Raw genomic sequence first — 22,877 nt, 5'->3', positions numbered from 1 at the left:
ATTAATTTCTTTTTCGTCTCCTGATATACCACACATCCTTAGGTTTAAAGAAAGGTTAACTTTCTGTGAGCTGTATTATTTATTGTTCCCCTCACTAGTCATCACATCTTTTTTGATAGGGTTTTATTGAGGGCAATGCCGAGCATAAAGGTGGGAAAAAAAGTGTATTTGGTGGTTGCAATTGTTGGTAAACACCAATGGATTTTCTCTTCATTCAGTTGTTGTTGGTTTCTCTCTGATACCCACCTCAAGTCTCTGAGCAATATGCACATATTTCCTCTCAATCTGTTGATGCATCCTGGACCTCTGTGCATCCTCGACTTCAACATTACTTCTGTATCGAGATAACCTCGAAGTCGAGGATTCCTCGTTATCAAGACTGTGGCGATTAATGCCACAATTCCATTGGGATCCTTTAGTGTTGTAGTTGAAACCAGTCGTGTCCTTCAAGAGTACATACTCAAACAGGCACATGCATCAAAAAGAGAGTTTGCGAGTCCTTATTTGCGAATTTTAAGGAATCGCAAATAAAGACTCGCAAAACACGATGCAACAAAAACTTTGCGAGAATATTGCGAATCGCTAAAAATCGCTAAATAAATTGCGATTTCGGCATTTGCGAACTCGCTATTAGCGATTTCGCAATTAGCGAAATCGCTAATACCGAAGTCGCTTTTTGATGCATCCTGATGACATCACAACCAGGAAGTGAGCAGCACCAGCCTCATTTCCAGTGCACAGTGTCAGGGAGAGGAGGGAGCTGGCTCTGGGAGCAGAACAGGAGTGTGACAGAGACAGAAGAAAAACTTGTGATATCAAATGGAAGCCTCACAAACAGCAGAGGAGAGCCAAACAGGCAGGAAACGCAAAATTAAATTTGCAGAAAAAGAAATTGACACCCTCATTGAGGGAGTAGTCCACAGCCATGACAAGCTGTTTGGAAAGGCATCATTGAAAGTGGCAGAGCAGGAGAAAAGGAAAATCTGGCTCCGGATCCAAAACAGGGTCAATGCCATTGGGGTGACACACCGCACCATTGAAGAACTCAAAAAACGATGGTACGACTTGCGCAGTCGGGCTAAGGTGCGCATAGCTGACCGCCTGAAGGAGGCAAAGAAGACAGGAGGGGGAACACCAACAGACACTGGGAACACTCCCATGGAGGACTTGATTGAATCCACCATCCAGCCAGAAGCTGTTGTTGGTGTGACCCAGCTGGACACGTCCGGAGCAGCAAACACATCTGAAGGTAAGATGAATGTATGTTTTCTTAGTGTTACAAAATGTAAAGGTAGAACTCGACCACAGCACAGCCCAAGTGCAGACCCTGAACATCCAGTACACAATGCATTCAGTAGGTGAGGGGCATTATGGGAGATGTAGTCAGGTCAAGCAGTTAAAATGTCAAATCTCAGAGTAACAACCCAAAAAAGCTTAATAGAGTATAAAATCATTTACAAAGGCAGAAATTTATTACTGTGCAATTAATATCACAGACATGAAATAATACAGTGTTGCACTGTTTCACCTCACAGATGCACAACGTGTAGAAGATGTGGATAGCGATTCCCCAGACATGCAGGACACCAGCGCAGGTGAACAGATGGACACACCTGTGGTGCAAATAAATCCCTCACGTCCAACAAAGTCACGCAGGGCTACTGTTCCATCCCTAGTCACCATGGAGTGTGAAGATGATGAGGCTGATGCAACACCAGGTGGCAGCCATGGCCAGACAACTTCCATCACACAAACACAACCACAGGTCCCCAGAACTAATCACAGAGCCCGGCGTAGGAGAGGAAGAGCACTCAGGACACAGCAGGAGGAGCAACCAAGTGATGTCTGGGGTGGTCTTGAGGGACAGATGCTCCGTATGCAGCGCCTGCAGACAAAAAACACACGATTAGTACAATTGCAAGTTGGCAAGATGGCTAGCAACATAGCAGTACTGTCAGAAAGTGTGCAGCAACTGAGCAAGGTGATGCATGAGGGAAATGTATCCCAGAAGAGACAGCATCGTCAACTAATGCTGCAATTGAAAATGTTTGCTAAATCAAACAATAGATTGGCCACGACAACTGCACTGCTGGCACGTAGGTCTGTGACCATGCAAACTGAAATGTGCCATTGGAGCGGCGATGTGGCTAAAGCACTGGACCAGGTCACAAATGCAGTTGATTTGCTAAATGCTTCCACAATTGCGGCCAACAATTCCACGCCCGAAGAGGGTAGTGAGGGTGGCTCAAGCCTAAGTAGTGTGGCAGTTCCAGTCCGCACTGCAGGAAGACGCAACACACGCAGCAGTACCCCCGCCGCTTCCAACATAACGGATGACAATGCTGGGTCTGACAGGCGTCTGGGTGTTCGTGGGAAAAAGCGCTAGACTGGCATGTACAAGTGCATTCCACTATGGTGACGTAACCATTTATTTGGATTTGACTTTTCACAGAGTGACAAGTGAATTGACATTTGCAAACCACTTATGTCCATTGCACTGGTCAGATTACAAGTGTGCTTGAACACTCATGGCAATTTTATTTAATTAAAGAATACTCTGATAGCAATAGTCAGTTTCTGTGTCATCATTACTCACCTCAGAAATAATTTTGTGTGATGTCAAATCTTCTCCTACGCCCTTCTGCTGCGCCTGCCCCTTGTGCTGCATGGTGTTGTGGCACTTGCTGGTTCCCATCCTCCGAATCGCTGTCAGACACCTCGATGTCCATTCCTCCCCTTGTCGCTATGTTGTGCAGCATGGCACATGCCGCTACTATCTTGCAGCATTGTTCAGGGTTGTACTTCAGTGCTCCACCGGTCTTATGTAGACATCTGAATCGGCTCTTCAACAGCCCAAATGTGCGCTCTATGATGTTCCTTGTCGAAATATGTGCTGCATTGTACCTCTGTTGATTGGCAGTTGTGGGATTGAGGTAAGGCGTCATTAGGTAATTACGCAAGGCGTATGCGCTGTCACCTACATGTAATGGAGCAAAGAGTCAGTGGCAGCTTCACATTGACATACGTACAATGACAGTGATAAACTATAACACATATTTACCAAGCAGATGTCCCTCTCCAAATTCTCCCCTGACAAGACGGGTGTGTATGCCACTTTGCCTGAAGATATAAGAGTCATGTGCACTCCCTGGAAATTGCGCAACAATGTCAGTGATAATGTTTTTGGCATTGCAAACAACCTGAATATTGAGGGAATGGTAAGATTTCCTATTTCTATATATATATTCCTGTGTTGCAGGGGGACATATTGCAACGTGGGTGCAATCAATACAACCCAAAACATGTGGGAAACGAGCTATCTGGTAGAACTCCTGTTTGGTTTTTGCAAGGTCAAGCGCGGTGGTAGGGAACTTGATATGAGACCCGATCACGGCCATCATGGCATCAAGGAATGCTTTCAATATTCTTGAAAGTGCGCTTTGTGACACACCTCCCGCAACAGCAATGACCCCCTGAAAACTGCCTGACGCCAGAAGGTGTAGGCAACATAGGACCTGCACATGCGTTGGGATGGCATTGGTCCTACGTGTCTGTCGTTGCATTATGGGGTCCAATTCATTGATTAGGTCATGGATCATTGCTGCATTGAGCCTATACTTGTCGTATATCTCATCCTCTTGCTGGCCTAGCAAAGTTATGCGGACTCTGAAGATGCGCTCATTCATTCGCCTCCGTCTCTGTGCGGCAGCCTGCAGCCTCATCCTCCTCGCCATCAGGTAAATCCCTGCCATTGTGAACAGTGCTGGCTCATTCTGGGTGTGTTTAAATGGGTTTCAGTTGGTTTTCACCTGTCTGTGATTTGCACTCATGATTACCACCTGGTTGTGATCCTTCTTATTTAGCGATCGCTAATTTGCGATTTTCATGGAAATCGCTATTTGCGATTTGTCATGCATACATTTTGCGATTCGTTGTTTGCGATTCGGTAATTGGGACACGCTAATACCGATTCGCTATTTGATTCGCAGAATGTTTTGCGATTCCTTATATTTGCGAAAAAATGGATTTTCGCAAATATACAGTTGATGCATTTCAACACTGACTTTTGCGATCGCAAACGGCCTATTTTTGCGATTCGCACCCTTTGCGATCGCAAAAAGGTTTGATGCATGTGCCTGAAAGTGTTCTACAATTCTGTTTTCAGATTGTCAAAGAGCCTCACCATCAAGGCTGGACCTAAAATTAAATGAGGATGTGGAACCAGTGTCTAGATAATCACCATTTGTACCTGGGTGAACTTATGCAGAAATGGCTTTGATTGACACTGGATGCACAGAATGAATTCTGTAACACACAGAATCGTTGGAGGACAAAGAGAGATTATGGTCCAATATACGTTCTCCTAACTTGTATCAAATTCAGTGGAGTATCCCAGTCTGTTGTTGGTTTGAGGTAGATTTTTAAATTCCCAGAAGTTACTCCGTCACTAAAAGCATGTGCTGGTAGGAGTACAAGTCCTCACCCACCCAAGGGTGGCATGCTTCATCATTGGGTTTCTGCTCCTCGTTGGGCTGGCACTGCAATGCCCAATGAGGCCCCTCAAGGGGGCTCTTAGTCGGAGATCATTTTTTCTTCAAATGAGGTTGTAGATGTGCAACCTAGGTGTGTTAACGAGTGCCAGACACTAGATTGGAAAATTGGTGTAGAGTGATTAAAGTTAACTATAGATTCCACACTGTCTTTGTTTAATTTAGATATGGGATCTATGTTGAGACTAAAAGCAGGAATGAGAAACAATTGTTCTAAGTAGCCATTGTTTGATACAAGATACTCTGGAAATTAACAAAATCGATTCTATGGTCGACATGTTTCATGCCTCTTTTGTCCCTAAGGATCAATGGCATTTGATCATGGTCTAGTGTAATGTACCCAATCTTCTCTGGGGATGGAGGTGTTATGTTACCTAGTCTTGTAAAGTGCATAGCTACTCAAGACCGGGCTTCCCAACACTGATGGGAATCGTGAGGAAGAAATGTATTTGTTAGGCGAAGAGGTGGGTCTTCAGTTCCTTCCTGAAACTTAACAAGTTGCTGTTGGCTCTGAGGTAACTGGGCAGGGATTTCCAGAGTTTAGACACCCAGTATACAAATAATCGCCCTCCACCCTGGGCTCTTTTAATTCTGGGGGCGACCAGGAGGGAACAATTATTGGATCTAATCTCTCTTGTGTTGTAGTATGGTATGATAAGGTTACTGAGGATATGCTGGCCACGTGAAGATTTACCTTGCGCGCAATGCAAAAGTCCTTGAATTAAATTCTTTTGTTCACCAGAGGCTAATGAAGGCTTGCCAAAGCCAGACGTGTGGACTGTGTTTTAGGCAGGCCCAGCAGTATTCGGGCAGCAGTGTTCTGAATAACTTTCAACTTCTAAATTACATAAGCAGGACTACCTAGGTAGAGAGTTACCATAATCTAGGCATGGAACTATAGTACCTCGTACCACAACTCTTCGAGTGTGCACAGGAAGCCAATTTATTGGTTTTCCGAGGGCTCTCAGGAGACCAAAACCTGTCCCTGACACTTTCTTTGCCTACGCGGCCATGGTTATTTTGTTATCTATTAAAACCCTCAGGCTCTTAACCTCCGTTTTAGGGGAAGGGCGGTCACCCAGGCATGAAGGCCAGAGAATGTGGTCCCACAATGCTGGTTTGATTCCAAAAACCTTAACCTCTGTTTTTTTCACCGTTCAATTTAAGCCTGTCATCCAGTTGTTCACCTGCTCCAGGCAGGAGGACTGTATCTCCGAGGTTAGGCTTGTGTTAGGTGAAAAGAAATGGTGATCTGGGTGTCATCAGCATACAACACCATAGTGAGACCAGCTGAACAGATAATATCGGCTAAAGGGCGGGCTTAGATATTAAAAAGAGTTGGGCTTAACGATGAGCCTTGGGGCACTCTGTACCTGAGCTGGTGGACTTATGACCCTTCCCTAATCTGAAAACTTATATTGTCTAAAAACAAACTAGGTCAGCCATCTTAGTACCTTCCCTGTGACACCTACCGCCTAAAATGTGTTGGAGGATGCCGTCAGAGACGGTATCAAAGGCTGCGCTCAAATCTAGAAGAATGAGAGCAGCTGTCCCTCCATGGTCAAATGTGTTTTTTAAGTCCTCCTTGACTAATAAAAGGGAAATCTCTGTACTATACCCAGGATGAAAGCCTGTTTGCGTCTGGTGCAGGAGATTGTGCGTTTCCAAAAAGTCAGCCAAATAGCGATTTACGGAGGAGCCAAGATGGCGACCGGGACGGCAGCGTAGGCTCCCGGCTCCGTGAACCTCCGCACCCCGCACAGATATCCTGCACGAGATCCTTAGCCTGCGCTATCTACCCGTGTTGGTGAACGCGAGCGGCAACCGGCCGTGTGACCCCGAAGTTTCTGGCAGCGGTACCGCCGGAGAAATGTCCGTCTGAAGTTTGCGGCCTGTGCAGCCCCGGAGCCAGGATCTCGAGTGAACGCCGTGGCCGGGCGGCAGTGCAACAACAACGGCCTTTGGTGACTGGGTGGGGTCGGACTGCCGGAGTGGTGCGAATGTCGGACTGCGCTTCGCCGTGGTCGCTCCTACCACTAAGCGTAGCTGAACGAGTGCGTGCCTGAGGTGGCAACTACAGGACTCTCCGGTGCTTGCTTCAGCCTTCGCCGGTGAGCTGCCCGGACGCCGCCCGTAACTTGTCCCGATTCTTGCGGGCTGCTTCCGGATTTTCGCGGGCGCTGGTCCGTGGTGGGGACGACTGTGGCCCGTGACCACACACCGGACACATTGCTTGCCTGCCCTCGGAACCCAGTTACCAGTGCCATGGAACCCGAGGCGCTTGTGACTGAGCCCCGGTCCCGATCTGGGATGGACCTACCCAGCGGCCATTTTGGTATGCCAGAGTCCACCATCCTGTACACTGGGTTGCAGCAGGATTGGGAGGGTGTGACTCTGAGGAGCGTAGCGGGGCGAGCGCCGGGAGCTGTACTGGGGTACGGTGACCTTCTCGAGGCTCTCGGTGCCCTTCACTCCACCCTGATTCACGGAGCCTGGGTGTTGGGGAGCAAGCTCGATGGAGTGACATCAGCGTCGGAACAGTTGCCGCCTGCCTATCCCCAGGTACACTGGGACTTCCCACGCCGCGCACGGGGGGACAGTGTCGTGGCCGCCCCTGTGAATAGTGCACACCTGGACTCTCCGGACAGTATATTAACGTGCGATCAGCTGGCTGTGGATTTGGTCTGTTCCGGAGGTTTCGGATCTGAGCGGGGGGTGGTGGCCTTGTCCCGTGCGCGGTCTCCGACGACCCAGGCAACGTCCAAGCAACGGTCGCCCGCCCTGGCTGATTCCGCCTTCCTGGGCCTGGTGTGCAGTGTAAATCCTGGCTCGGCATCGGGAAAGACGATCCTCCCTAGAGCTGACTGTGTCGATCTTCAGAGCCCTCTACCCTACCTGTGTGTGTCGCTTCCTGAGTTTTATTGGACACTTCTCTTCCTGGTAACATTGGACATGGCACTGGGACGAGGGGTATGCATGGGTGGGTTTGCAAAGAGTGGCCAAGGATGATGCTGACCCTTCCGAGGTGGTCACCTACTAGGCGGGCGGGCTCGGGAGTTGTGTGCTCTCATGGCATAATTGTTAGTGTACCAAGTGCGTAATCCTCCTTACTCCTCTTTGACAGGGTCGATTTTGTGTTCTTTATTGTATGCTTTATGGGAAACCGTGTGGTGCGGGAGGGAGAAACCGGGGGCGTGTTTTGCAGGCCCTCCTCCAGTTTATTAATACTCTCTCTACCCCCCCGTCTGGTGGGGGCTCCTTTCCCACTTCTTTTCTCTGTTCTTCTATATTTCGGGTCTGGTTCCGGGGCGACAGGCACACTGCTGGGAGGGGGGGCCGTACTCATCTGCAGAGGTGCAGGGTGGGGGGTTGGGGGGGGGGATCCTTTAGTCTTTCACCTCCTTTTTCTATGGCCTCCTTTTCTTCTCTTATTCTTCTTTGTCTTTTTCTGGGATCAGCATGGTAGTACTCCTTTGTTGTTAATCACTGCTGTTTCCGGAGTGCCATAATTTCCGCGGAGTTTCCTGGGTCTTGGGGCAGGGGGTTGCAGGCGCAAATGGCCGTGTCATTCCTCCACATCCTGAACTTACTGTTTCAGCGCCATTGCTTAGATAGACTGCTGTGTATTGTTTACGTTCATCGTTCTGCCTGCCATTTTTCGCTGCTGGGAAACTGTTTGGCACCTGATCCTTCCATCCTTTTCTATTATAAAATGTAAACCTTTATTATCCTGGTCTCCTACCTGGGCTGTTCAGAGACTGGGAGTATGCTAGTGTCGAGATTTTGCTCCCCGAGGTACTGATTGTGATAGACCTGCTTTCTGTTATTCTGATTGTTTAGCGGCCGGCCCCGGAGGTTGTAGGCCCATATGTGTAATTGCTTGAAATGTCAATAAAGGTTTTCCAAAAAAAAAAAAAAAAAATAGCGATTTACCACTTTTTAGGATCTTACTAATACCTGGAAGTAATGATAATGGTCTTTAGATCTTGTTGTGATTCAAGGAGGATTTTTTCAGCAATGGACTAATAATTGCGTGTTTCCACGTATCAGGGACTAGTCCACTTTCCAGTGAGATGTTCTAGATAGCCGTCAAGACAGAGATGATACTGTCACCTCCCTTCAGCAATAGATCTGTAGGTGGCAAGTCTAGAGGCGAGCCAGACGTGATTGTCTCGGCTGCTGCCCTAATGACGTTGTTGTTCAGTTTGGGGAAAGCGGACAAATCCAATGAAACCTCTTTTGCTGGGACGATTTCTCTGGTATTAATGTTTAGATCCAGGTTTCATGCCAGAAAGTCGTATATAAGGCTGATTTTTCAAAGAAAGAAAATCACGAACTGCTCACAATAATCCTTTGAGGGTGAAGGACTGGCTCCAGCAATTTGGGGTTTTACAAATGAATTAACAATTGGATAAATCTCTTGTGTGTGGGTTGTAGTTTGAGTTCTAGTGATCCTCCTACATTAAGGAATGAACTCCTTGAGGTACGTGGAAAAACTACTGCTCTCAGGAGATCTTCCTGAGAAAGAGTTCTGGTGGTTATACCTACCCCTTAGTCCACGTCCCCATCTGTGCTATTTCTTTCATTTGTGAATCGTTTTTGCATGGCTTACAATGATTTCTGTACCAATAATTCACAAATGTGATATTATTTATGTAACTTACGGATCCTAAATCAAGTCTACATACTGTTTTATGTCTCATGTAAGTGCAACTCATTGAACTATTTTATGGCCATTCTTGTGATATGTACAAACTGCTCAAACTTTTCTTCATTTAGTAAGACTGATGACTTTGTATGAGGCCACCAACATCTGTGCTTCAGCAGTGTACCTTGATGCAGGTGGCAGTGGTTCAGCCTAGCAATGGTGTGCCTGCTGGGTGGAAATGCCTTTACACAAGTGTGTCAAGGCTTTGTCAAGTAAAGGACAGTGGTTGATTTTGGAGGCATGATCATCAAGGCATAGTTGCAGTTGTTTGACCAGCAACTTCACCAACACCTTGCAAATCAAGAAAGCAGCAATATAGTCTAATGTGTCAGGCTGTAGAACAATTGTTGTTTTGGACAAGTGGTTGAACAGCTGATCTTGTTAAAGAGAATAAATCACTTTTATAAGGTTTTAATTTATATTGTTTTTTAGCCCTAGTGATATTTCAGTGCTCCTTTATAGCAAAGAAAATGTCAATGGAATAATTGTCGAAGGATGGCTGTCGGCTGGCAGACATAGGTCAGGTATACAGAAATAAGGCCATCAGGGAAACAATCCTTAGTAGGCCAAACTACAAGCAAAACAGAAGCAGGATAGTCTGCACATGGGAGTTTAGCGAGGCTGCACAGAGCAGAAATTCATGCTAATGTTGGTGTATTTACAAATCTTACCACCAGAGAATAGGCTCTTTCAACTTCCCAAATGTCTGCACTCTTAACAGACATCACCTGTTTGTGAACAATTTTAATGTTAATCCACATTTGGCACCTCCGAATGCTCCTCTGGTGCCTAAGCTTTGTAGTTTATTATGACAAGTAAAAGTCACATCACTTGTTGAAACAGGGTTCAGATCCAGTTAGCTTTTTCTCAGTCTTTTCTACTACTTACTGCTGATGTGAGTGATCGATGACATAGCTGGGGACCTTACTCTGACAGTGACCAATTAAAAACAGAAGCTAAGCTCTCAATGGTTGTGTCTTGCTTGCTTTTTTTGTCCAACCCCTCTGAGGAGGTGGCAGATTGAAAGGGAAAAAACACAGATTGCATGTATTTTAACTATCTTTGTAGCAAAACCTCAGAGAAGGATCTAGGTGATAAAAAATGAATACCCATAGAAACCCTGCATATCCATGCTTCAATAGGATATACACACTATCATCTAATGTTGACCTTTGGTGAACACTCCAGCGCCTGACTCTAATGGACGAATAGGAGTCCGAGGCATGAATTACAACTTCCATTTGTATGTTAAATATGAGCTTGTTACAGTTTGTCTGACATACTCTTGCCAACTCATTGCATCCCAATAAAAATCACTATTCACCATACACACCACTGGGACAATTTAGTGACTAGTCTAAGTGGGAATAAATAAGTCATGGTAACTAGCTTTGTGAATTATTATTTTTTGACCATTACTAAGGCAATTGTGAAACATTTCGCTTCTCAGCTTTTTTAGGATCCTCACTTTCTGCCTGCCTTGGTTCTGAAAGCAGTCTGTGCTCTTCCCATTTCAATTACCTGTTCAGCATCTTTTTCCCTGTTCCGCTCTTTCTTTCCCTGTTCCGCTCTTTGTTCCTTTGATTCCTCTCCAATGTCCTTATTTGGTTGTGCTGCACATGCATCAGTTTGTGGGTCAGAACCCCTGGATCATATAATTCTACTGCTGAAAGCTGGGGGCCAGTGTGCTGGACATGCGAGCCTAACCAAATACCCTATACTATGCTGTGCTCTTCCTCAGATATTTTTAAAAGTTTGATAGTTTTCCAAAAATCTGAAAATGCAAGAATAGTAAAGCAATAAAATGGAATGAGCCTTTCTCAACCTGATTAGGGGATTCCTCGAAGAGCAGTATTGCAAGGGGGGACTGGAAAGGATATTTCCGAGGTTATGTTCCATCCTCGCCTGTCTAATGTCAATCTTTTTCATGTCTTGTGCGGGAACTTTAGGTATGAGGAATATCAGCCCGAGGAGGACCTCAGAAGAACAGCCAACGAGTTTTTGTCCAAGGTGGAGGACCCCAAGCTCTCGGGCTCCGAGGTGAGGAGGGTTGGGGGGCGGTGGTTCTGCTGAGCCTGCTTGTATCTGATACTCCCTTTTAAGATGTCTTGATAAGATGTTTGGGATATAGTGCCAGTTAAGACAATTCTTAGTGGTGTCATATTAAGAGAATGAAACTAAAATACTAAGGAGATCTATTTGAGCAGAACACCTATTAACATGTATTTTAAAATGGCAAGATTTTGTAGACATCATAAGATGAGACTTTGAGCATCTCTTAACTGAATATTATCCGTCTTTCTCTCTCTCTTTCTTTCTCCCTGTTGTGTTCTTTGTGCTTTCCTCTTCTTTTGTCTCGATTTTTTGCTTCCATCTCTCATTCCTGGTGACAGTTCATGAAGTTTGTCAGACAGATAGGAGACGGTCAGGTCACCATTGACCAAAACCAAGTGACTGTGACCGCTAGCGCCCCGGGGCAGGCAGAGCAGTGGGCTGATGAATTTTTACAGCAGCAGGTAGGAAAGTACCTCTTGCAGAACAGGGATCACATCACTTCCTTTAAATAAGAAAATATGTCACGGTGTTTAAAGCGTTAGCGCTACGAGTGGCAGTGGTGGTCTGTAACTCATTGTAACAGTTCTTAGAATGCTCCTGGATTTATAGGTGACTAGGATTTCACAACTCTCACAACGCTATAGTCGAGAACGGTAGAGAGAGAAGTTCTTCACGCCCAACTATTTATTTCATTTTCATTTCTAGAGGGTTCCATATTGTATTGTGTTTTTTATCTCCGATGGCAGGCTGCCTCAGATGCCTGGGTCGACCAGTTTGCAATGAGTGGGAACCTGCCAGCAGACACGGATTTTGAGAAGGCTAAAGTGGCTGTCGAGGTAAGAGAGCTAAGTGTTTAGAGGGTGACCAGGGGATGCAGAACAGATTAAACTTTGATTCTTCTAATACCCCTGTGGGGGGGAAGTGGATTGAGAGATGGAGCTTGAATTCTCCAGAAAATGCAAACAGGACTGACGTAGGACAGGAGAATACCCTTCATAACATTGTGATAAGTAAGGGGGTACAGCTGCAGTGAATGCGCACAAGATGATGTCCCTACAACATAATTTAAAAAAGGATGGGGGAAAAAAGGGAAGAGATGAAAACCTTTAAAATGCACATAAGAGCAGTACTCAATAGACCTAATGGACTGAGAAGAAATTGTGGGGGGTGTCTGCAGAGAATATGCTCAGGAAGTAGACCTCCATACAATTCTACAGTACTGCAAGTGGCTCTGGGATCTGTCTCCCAAAGGAGCCTTATTTCTCTGGGTGGGATTGTGAGTTGTTAGATCCACCTGTTAGCAGAACAAGCCTCTTCCAGTGCTTTGAGGAAAGGAGGAGCAGGGATGCTGGACAGATAGCAACCATCAGTTTCCATTGGAGATACTGCCAGTTTTCCAGTAGGTTACCCCTGTGACAAGTCTAGATCCAAACATCGTAGCCAGGCTTAGTTTCACTGCCCCAAAGCATGCTAATTGTGAGGAAAGTAAGGGAATACACACAACAGAGACTGCGTGCACGACCAGAAAACTGAGAATCTTTATTGATAGAGTGAGGCTGAGATAATGGAAATTCTCTTTACAACTAATGACATGGTCACTCTTCTACCATTCTGTGTCCTCCCTTCTTAACTTTCGTCTCACTGCTCCTTTTATCACTACTTTTGTCGCCTTTCTTATTGGCATACTCCTCTGCTTCCATCATTTCTCTCCACCTTTTGTTTCCTAACTACCATGTACTCTTTCCCCACTTCCTCTTCTTTCATTTCCTTTCCACTCCCACTGTCCTTTTACCCTTGTATATCAAATCCTCTTCTTTGCTTCTCACCTGTTCTTCTCTGTTCTTATCCTTCCCCTCTTCCATTTCTTCATGCTTCTTTTCTATTTACCCTGCTTCACTTTTCATTCTCTTACTCCCCTTTACTTTTCTCCCCTTACTCTTATTTCCACTGATCCCTTTCCCAAATGTTGTTTTCCTTACCTCATCTTCCCCTCTTCTAATATTTCCTTTTCCACATCTTACTTTTCTTATTTCCCTTTTCAATACCATTGCTTTCTCCCCTCCTTTCTCTTCTACTATATTTCTTTAATCCATACCTTTTACTTTTACTTTCCCTTTTCTCTTGTTTGCCTGGTTGCTCATTTCCTTCCCCATCTCCGCTTTCAACCTCCGACCTCTTGCAACTCCCAACCTCCTCTTCCTTCGCAGTCCGATGTTGATTTCTGGGACAAGCTGCAGGCAGAGTGGGAGGAGATGGCGAAGCGTGATGCTGAGGTGCACCCCTGGCTGACGGATTATGATGACCTGACCTCCTCCTCATATGACAAGGTAACACTCGGCAGAATATAGTGTTTGTACCTGGCCCTTGATAGGAGCAAGCGAATGTTGTCTGTAAGAACCCCGTATGTGCTAGCCTGTGAGCTTAGAACGAAGCTCACTCTAAACAGCACCTGCTAGGGGGAAGCTCACACCATAAAATATTGGCATGAACCTCATATGTGTTAGCGTGTGAGCTTAGGCATGTTTGGAGGAAGCTCACATGGACCAGATCATGTTAGTAGAAAGCCAATATGTGTTAGTGTGTGAGCTTGGAATGAATCTCACTCTAAACAGGACCTGCTAGGAAGAAGCTCCCACTGACCTGTTCCTGGGAAGAGAAAACCCATAATGATGTACAGCAAACAGATGGTCTGGATCTGTGAGGCAGCACTAGCTTTTGAACGTCTGTCGCATTATTTCCTGGTAAGCTAGTGCAGCACTATTAGCGGTTGCCTTTCCATCTGCCTCTCACCCTCATTGCCAGTATAGTAAAGAACGCAGCGATTCCCTATCCAAACAGAGGCTCCGCTGCCTGCTTCGCTCTCAGATGTTCCTGAATGTGAGGCACTGCAGATCTGATGCTCTTTGGAGCCCGGGCAGGGTTCAGAGAAGAAGATAAATCTGCCTCACTCCTGTAAATGATTCTTTAGCAACACCTATTAGTAAGCAGTTATACAGATGATACTGTGTCAAATTTGCATTACATTTTTCCTGTTATAACACGAAATGCCCCCTTGTTACCTCAGTTTCTAACAGTAGTCCTTTTATTTATGTTGTTTAGCACCATCATTAATATCCCTCTGTGACTCAGTGGTCACAGCCAAATTGTAGTCTTATTTATCTGTCTTTGGCATGTTCTAGTCATGGGCTTGGAAACTCTGGGCACACTGATAAGACAGTGCTTGGGTGAAGCCTACTCTGACATGGCACTGCTGAGAGTGAACTTACACTGCCTGCTGGAGTCATGGTCCACTGACAGACACACTCAAAGTTTTCCGTCCTTGGTTCTGCTGCACTGACCACACATAGTTTGGTGGAAGTGCACACTACTTCTCTCCTACGCTCTTGGTGTGGCGCTACTCTGAGGAATCCCGTTGTCTGGGTCCTACAGCAATCATTAATGACTGCTGTGAGGAACAACATCCTGCTGTGAGCTGTCCACACAGGGATGAGCCACAGAGCATGCATATGGTCCTCGGGGGCGTTGTGTGGCACTGACAGACATCTGCACTGACATGGAACAACTGAGAGTAGATAATGCTCCTGGGTACAACTCACACTGCAAGGGTCAACGAACATGTACATGGGCTTGGTGGGGGATGCTCATAAGGATGATTCACACCATCGCTCTCCCCCCAGGGTTACACGTTTGAAGAGGAAAACCCAATGAGGGATCACCCTCAGGCTTTTGAGGAAGGCCTCCGAAGGCTGCAGGAAGGTGACCTCCCCAACGCTGTGCTGCTGTTCGAGGCTGCTGTTCAACAACAGCCTGATCACATGGAGGTAAAAAGTGTAATGAACTTACTTCGATGGAAATGGACTGATCACAGTACAGAGTGCTCTCTCTCTTTATTTTAATTTTTTTAAACAGTGTAATTAACTTACTTCTGACCACAAGACAGAGACCGGTCGCTCTCTTTCTGTTTTTTAACAGCAAATTAGCTATAACTAAAGAGATGGATTTTCAAATAGTTTTGAGGATGTTGTGAGTGTCCGGTGGCTGTCTGTATTGCTGGAGGGCTGTTGTGTGAATGAGGAGGAAAAAAAGTGACTGGATTGTTTGGCAGGATTGATGAATGTATAATCCATGGTAGAGAGGTGAGGTAGACCATACGATATTGGTTGTGATTTAATTGGTTCAATAAGGATTCTCGCTACATAGCTTGCAAAGCTGATCGCATCTAGACATTTGTGACACAGCACTCTTTGTTGTAAGTGTAAGATAAGACAACTTTTCTTTTTTTTCTTCTAAACAGGCCTGGCAGTATCTGGGAACCACTCAGGCTGAGAACGAGCAGGAGCTGTCTGCTATTAGTGCTTTGCGCCGGTGGGTACCCAAACCTGTGATCACTAAGGAGAGCAAGGCCAGACAGATCCACATTACTCTGTGTCTATTTTGCACATCTTCTCACTGCTTTTATTTTTCCTTTTGTTGTACTGACATTCTTCCCATTGCTTGAGTGTGGCAATATTAATTTTCAGAAAAGAACCAGGAAACTGATCTTAAAATTGCGTTTTCGGTCCTGATCATGGTGTAAACTGTATGTTTAACTTGTGTACCGTCTAATGCCAGAAAGTAAACCTACTTGGCAATGACTGACTGGCCTTTCTCCATTTAGCGTTATCATAAGGTTGAGCAGATTGCATTCTGAGATCTGGAGATTGCCTCTGGAAAATACTCCTGCATCGCAAGTAGTCTATACTAGGGAGGATAGTAGGTGTAGATCTCACTTTAATTGGAACTAAAGGCTAATATTAAGATGAGAGTCTGAACTGTGAGCCAGATGTTAAGTGGGGAAATGGTTTGATTTTAATAAACAATGTAAGCTGAACCCATGATTCTTGGGGCCTTTATTGTTAATATGAGCAGTGAAGGACAGAGAGGGGTCAATGAGAACGACGCAGATTTAACAGAGTATGAAAGATGAGAGACCCACTCATGACGCTCGTCTTAATGTAAGCCTAAAGCTGTCGGGTACTAGTACGGGAAAGTGTATGCGTTAGGGTGTGGGCTTAGGAGAGGCGTGGGGATTAAATTGAGGGTACAGTTGAGGTAAGAGATATGATTAGGGTTAGCATAGTGATAGTGTGAGAGATTGGGTTAGCATCGTATTAGGGATGGGTAAATGATGAGACCAGTATCGGGTGTTGTGTGTTAAGATTAGAGTATATACCATTAAGGATTAAGTGATGGATTTATCAATAATGTTAGGGGTGAGAATTAGGGTGGAGTGTAACTCACTGCCCATGTGAGAAACATTAATAACATTGTAATCTTTTGCCTCTGAAACTAATTGCCAAACATGTTGAATTTGATCTTTTTAAAACTTTTTTCCCAAAATGGTGCTCTTCACACTCTGCAATTTCAGAATTACAGCCTGAGATTCCTCATCTTAGAAAACAATGTTGGGAGACAACACATTACTTGTTTACCAGAGATCCCAAGGCTACAGTGACTTGACTAATCACCAACCAAAGAAAGTTCAGTCACATCCCCCATACCTTTATGCAATGATTCTCTTTCTCTGTTAAAATCCATTTTAAAGTATGTTGTGTGATCTACAGGGCCTTACACTTGAGCAGACATGGCTATCTTCCCTACAAACCGGATGTGTTCACTAATGGATGAGCAATTGGAGCACATGTCTGGACCAGTTTGAAGCCCGAAACTCTAAGAACACACAACACTTGCAGATTGAGACTCTACTACGACCTCCCTTTTTACCTCAGACTTGCTCCTTAAGTGGTGCTGGTCAGGCAATTGATCAAAACCTATTTCTTTAGTCTTCTACCTTCCTAGACCTTATCTCCTCCCTCAGAAGTCTAACCACACTGTGAAGGGACAGTTGCATCTCTCAGCCTGATGCTTTTGGTGCCTGTTCAGAGCAGTCTTAAGAATATGTCCACTTTGGGATATGATGGAGTCACCTTTGACACTAAATATTGATACTGTTTTGCACCAGTACTTTAACTCAGTCTTTCATGAAACACTGCAACTGAAAGCATCTGCCAGGCTCCTTCGTTCCATTGGGTTCGGACTTTACTGAGCGAATTATGAACGTTTTCCCCACCTTCTGAAGCCAAACAGTAATGTAAACAAAGGCTAAGAGATTCAGAAGTGCCAAACATGATCAACTCTTCCTGAAGAAACACCCTCCTGCTGATTTACCAAGTAGCTTAATCAGTAAGGAAGAGGCTCATTCCTCCACCCACTTCTTCATGATATTCAGATAAAGATCTTAGGCATGAATTTAGTGTGGAAGAAAGTCTGGCAGTTAGCTCATAGGAGACTTCATATAAAATTCTTGAGTTAAGCATGTGCGCTTACAAACTGATTATAAGCCCAGCTAATAACAAAGGTACATGTAGGCTCCTCGTTATTGCCTTGGGAGTCGCAATGCGGGTCTTCTCCTACTAACCTGAACTACAACACAGGAGAAGATCCTAGCCTTGGCATTTTCTGGGGCTCCCATCTCCGAGTTAATACGTGCAGCGTAGAAAGTGAAGACTGTAGCTGAAATCATGACGATGCTGGGCCTAGGGAAAAAAGGGGCTTTTTCAGAATCTAATCATGTTTTTCAGGAGAAGTCTACCAGCAGCTGGTTTACACACCTGATGTCAGAAGTAGCAGTAAAGAACTTTCCATAAGGATCAGCAAAAACAAACATGGAACAAAAAAGACCAACGAAAACAGCCTTTGGCAAAAGCACTGTTGACAGCTCTCTCCAAATCAATGACTCCCTACACTGTCAGGCTTCCCAGTGAAGGGGCACTTTCAAACCAAGTTTAACAAACGGTAGTTTGGTGCCAGGCTACTGGTAGGCTAAAACGTTCTAATGTCTGATGTCAAACAAGATTCCCATGATGGAGATCTAAGATTACACCTATGCTATTTTGCCTTTCCTAATTTCACACACCACTAGTTAATTGGCTCTCATCTAATATGATGCAGGCTTCACGACAAGCGTTCTGTTAATTTTAAGAAGATTATCAGAACTGCGGTAAGTTTAGTCAACCAAGTTTCGAGTAAAGACTCATGACTGAGTGTTTCAAGTTTTCATTCTGAAACGCTTTACGTACAGAAGGATGTTACTATTGGGCAGTTTAATGATCCTCTATTCACCCACTTCTCTTGGGGCTGAGTTGGCCTACTGGTGGTTGAATAATTGACCTACCGATGTCCGAGGCAGGAGTTAAATTGCATAGCTATCTTGATAATTCAGCACGTCACACACAAGGGGTAACAACGTCTGTTGTGCTTCAACTTCTGGCTGGAGATTCAGCCAGCAGATTCTGGCATTCTGGAAAGCTGCACACTGAACAGACACTCAAATCAGTGGGATGTCCTTCAAAATGCACACCCCATCCATGACACATTGACTCCCTGCCCTTTATAATAATCTGCACAAACCCAAGGGTGGGAGTACAGTCCTAATCTTCTCTCAGCATTGGAAATATATGAGCAGAGGCCAAAATCTACAGCTCTACTCCTACATGAGGCAAATACTTTTCTGCTTTTGTTGGTCATGCTTCTTCATTTTCAGTGATGGTTGCTTTGGAAAAGTATTATCGGACGCATCCCTGGGTGAATTAAGCAGATATCACTTTGCCCCTCTCTTATTTAAATCGTCGCCCCTTCCCAGCGATTAACCCCCTCACCACCCCATTCATCTCACACTATTCCCATTCTAAACCATAATTATAATTGTCTTTTCTTTGTCTTTCACCCTCATTCTCTCTTTGTGTTCCTTTTTTCCCCTAGACATGTTTTGTCTATATCTCCCATTCCCATCCATTATCGTCCTTTTGCTTCACTTCCTTCCTTACATGTCTGATTGTTTTCTCTTTTCTGGTAGGTGCCTGGAGCTGAAGCCTGATAATCTCACAGCCCTGATGGCCTTGGCCGTGAGCTTTACCAACGAGTCTCTCCAGAAGCAGGCATGTGAGACCCTGCGGGACTGGCTCCGGTATAATCCCAAGTACTCCAGCCTGGTAAAGGAAGAGGCAGAAAGCGGCTTAGGCCTTCCCAAGAGGGCCATGGGCTCCCTTTTAGCTGAGTGAGTATTTGCAAGGGGTATTGAGATTTTGTTCTCCCATTGGGATGTGATCCTCTATTGCTGTAGCTGAGCCCCTTGAATTTGTAATGGGATATAGGGCAGTTAGTTTTTCCAGCAGTGCTGAACTGGATCCTGAGCGGTTTCACAATTTACCATTGAATGTGTGGTAGACATCTTGGCGCGTACAGGAAGTATACATTTGTTTAGCCCAGTCAAATGCATTGACCTATGTCCTAACCCCTCTCCCATATACAACTTCCTTTTACCATTCCCTCTTTCTCACTAGATTTGCTTTTTTCTTACCACACCCACGCACCATTTTTGTTTCTTTCGTTGTCTTTTTTTAAGTCTCACTCCGGCATGCTCTCACTTACTATTTTATTTATTTCTACTCTTCTTCACGCTTTTCACCACTCACTCTTCCTTCTCTACACCATTTTCATGTTTCTTCACTCCTTCACTTTCTTTTTTTTACTCCTGTTTTTTCATTTCTTTACCTCTTTCCATCTCTCCTCTTTTCCAGTTTTCCATTCTCCCATAATACAATTAACTATTTAGTTTTATTTTATTAATCTTTCTTTGTCTCCTGCGTTCCTTTTTTATTCCATTCTTTTCTTTCTTTACCTCGTCTGCATCTCTCCATTACTTCCACGTCTTATGCCTCATCTCCCATGTTTCGCCTTCCCCCTCCCTTTCTTTTTCACGTCACTCTTTTCTAAGACCTTCCCTAGCTACTTTTTTTACCTTCTCCCTCTTAACTCACCTGAACATTTCTCTCCCCCTTACCCTTGCTCTTCTTTTCCCCACAGCTCTCTCTTTGCTGATGTGAAGGAGATGTTCCTTGAAGCTGTGCGTTTGGATGTGTCTAGCCTTGATCCTGATGTACAGTGTGGCCTGGGTGTCCTCTTCAATCTCAGCAATGAGTATGAAAAGGCGGTGGACTGCTTCAACGCAGCACTGAGCACGCGGCCAAACGTAAGTGTGTGGAAAATAACAGCACCCAAAGGGACTGGAAATTGGTGTGGGTTGGAAGCTGAAGGGTGAGAGCCGCCTAGCTTCCTACCTCAGCAGAAGAGCTTACATTTGTTGATATAAGCTATGAACTGTGACTCCAAACCCAACTTGGTAGTGAGGTTACTGCCTAATCTTGGGCCCTACAAATGCTTCTTTTGCCTCACCTCTAGGAGAGACATTGCAGGTGGAAATTAATCATGAACTCCAGCAACAGACCCCAATGTGCCACAGATGGATACATCATATTGTGGGGCTACAAAAAGTGGGGCTCCTACTTACTGTCCCCAGAAGACCTTTAACATGTTCGGTAAAGCCATTGCTCTAGTACAAGATCCACAGAGACCACTAATAAGCCCACCTAATTCTGTTGACAGTGACAGGAAGGCAGATTCGGAAAAGAAAAAATGTCCTTTTATGACTACTGAACACACATATGTCAGACATTTTCAATTGTAATTCCAAGTGATTGTAGGGATTTCTATAACCAGGTCATACAGACGTTTGTTTTTTAGAAATCCAAACTTGAAAGGTTGTTCACACTTGAAACTCGGGTAGCATATCATTAATTATCCTTAGCAACTGGTGTTTATTTTCTGTGATGTGATAAACCACAGGGCGGAAGGTAAAGTGCTTTGTAAAAGTCACCAGAACCTCAAGACTGTATTGTCCAAGAATGTTTTTCGCCTTTTTCAAACAACTGAATTTCATATTGTATGACAAAATACATTTTGTTTACTGTACTTTCACCTTGCAACAATATATTTGTTCAAAGTAGTTTTAGAACAGTTTTAAAAGATGTATGTAGTTTCACATAAAACTACAGTCCCACAAATGAGTCCTCCTGAATTTGGGAGATGGATAATGTTGATGACAGAAGTCTTGTATCCTCCTGTATGGGTGTTTCATTGTAAGAAATAGAATGTTATCCTTTTGGACACATTGAATATGGGCGTAGAGACAGTGCTCTCATGTGCATGATGCAGGCTGCCTTTGTTCATGGTGCATACAAGACACAGTTTCCCTCGGCATGAGATCCTCCTCACTGCAAACATCCCTACCTCTTGGGTGGGCGGGGGGAAGGCTTCCTAGTCCCTTCCTTTGTTCAGTGTAATTTCTCAGGCCAGAGTACACCAACCCTCTTCCTGTATTGCTAGCTCTTGCGTAGCAATCCGAGCCATTTTGCAGTGCTGTCTGCCTCAGATCCGTAACATACCCCTGGCCTGTTCAGACTGGTGTGACCCTGGAATACTTGCTCCAAGAACTGTGAAACCTGGACACAAAGAAGGCAGTTGTACTCTTCCCTGATTGGGAGCTCTTTTAATAATTCAGACTTTCAGTGGTTTTGGAACCAGAAGACGATCAAAGGAGTATCAAAACTTTTCAAATTGAGCTTTTAACTCGGACATCATCTGGATGTCTTGGAGACCCTTCAGATCAGTGTTGGGTGGACACATTGCCTTGCTCAAGGCCTTAGCTAGTCAACCACTATCATTCAGGCTGTGGTCACCCTAGATTCTTGATGACCCTTGTACTGTGGAAGATGGAGCAGGGATGCCCTGTGAGGCGAGGAGCTGCCTGATAACTGGAAGATGTACCAAAGTCCATTTAACCGACGGATTTGCGATCACAAAGATCCAGTCCCAGAGTCCAGCAGCACCCTGGTTCTGGAGCTGCAGGGAACATTTCCTTCAAACATCACTGGTAAACCTGCACTCATTCCAATCCTTTCTGCAGCTTTCAGGTGGTCGTCTGCTCCTTTCCCATTGCTAGAGAGGACTGGAGGTTTGGACGTTTACTAGTACTCTGCAACCCGGATTCCTAATTTCCACTGATTTGACACCTGGGCTCTAAGCACTGTGGAAACACTAGCATGCATTAGCTTTACTTGGGTGGGACCCTTGTTGTGTGGGATGTAGGCTATGAGGAGCTGGAAATTTAATATTTTTAAACTGAAACACAGCTGCTGGGGTTTCCACCCACTGTGTTGCCACACAGGGTTTCATTATTACTGAGAAATCGAAAAGTTCCTACATTGTGTTAATTTTATCTGGCACCTCCGTCTCGTTGACTGTGGTACTAAACACTGTAATAAGTCTGACATCCCACAACACAGCCTGAGTGCAAGGCCATAGGATTAACATCGGCTGTGGGGCAGGTGATTTAGAAAGTTTATCACCTAGCACATAAACACCCAAAAAATGTTAGGAATCATATCTTGCGTTTTCAATGTATATCCGGTACTAGTTTTTGTTATATGCTTATAAATAAATCATATTCTTCTTTGAAGCTATAGGGGGACTTTGAACTAAAATATTACTTACTGTGTCACTCTGTAACCCATGGTTAAACCACAGCAACCACACAGCATATTGCCTAGTAAACACAAACTTCCCCAGAACCACATCAAGATTAGGTTATCAGTCTGGTTAACCCAGTGCATGATCCCTCGCAGCAC

At 44.8% G+C, this 22,877-nt stretch overlaps 1 protein-coding gene and 1 long non-coding RNA gene across 7 annotated transcripts in view; one reads left to right on the top strand and one right to left on the bottom strand.

Annotated features, from left to right (window-relative positions):
* Positions 1-22,877, top strand: part of PEX5 (peroxisomal biogenesis factor 5) — a 160,911-nt gene that overhangs the window by 96,874 nt on the left and 41,160 nt on the right. For 3 of the 6 annotated variants that reach the window (XM_085619871.1, XM_085619872.1, XM_085619873.1), the window contains exons 7-14: positions 11,208-11,298; positions 11,652-11,774; positions 12,060-12,149; positions 13,521-13,640; positions 14,991-15,134; positions 15,608-15,678; positions 19,208-19,408; positions 20,218-20,383. In XM_085619871.1, the coding sequence (XP_085475997.1) occupies positions 11,208-11,298; positions 11,652-11,774; positions 12,060-12,149; positions 13,521-13,640; positions 14,991-15,134; positions 15,608-15,678; positions 19,208-19,408; positions 20,218-20,383 (1,006 nt within the window). The remainder of the gene's footprint in view (positions 1-11,207; positions 11,299-11,651; positions 11,775-12,059; positions 12,150-13,520; positions 13,641-14,990; positions 15,135-15,607; positions 15,679-19,207; positions 19,409-20,217; positions 20,384-22,877) is intronic. The other 3 variants (XM_085619874.1, XM_085619875.1, XM_085619876.1) reach the window with 1 other exon arrangement.
* LOC146812768 (uncharacterized) lies at positions 1,451-2,979 on the bottom strand. Its single transcript, XR_014966894.1, has 2 exons — positions 2,597-2,979; positions 1,451-1,885 (listed from the first exon to the last, which is right to left on the bottom strand). It is a non-coding gene; the product is annotated as an uncharacterized LOC146812768 (long non-coding RNA).

The sequence above is a fragment of the Triturus cristatus genome, chromosome 7 (genome assembly GCF_964204655.1).
Source record: "Triturus cristatus chromosome 7, aTriCri1.1, whole genome shotgun sequence".
NCBI lineage: Eukaryota > Metazoa > Chordata > Amphibia > Caudata > Salamandridae > Triturus > Triturus cristatus.
The sequence above is the reverse complement of the archived record's forward strand: the minus strand, read 5'-3'. Positions and strand labels throughout refer to the sequence as shown.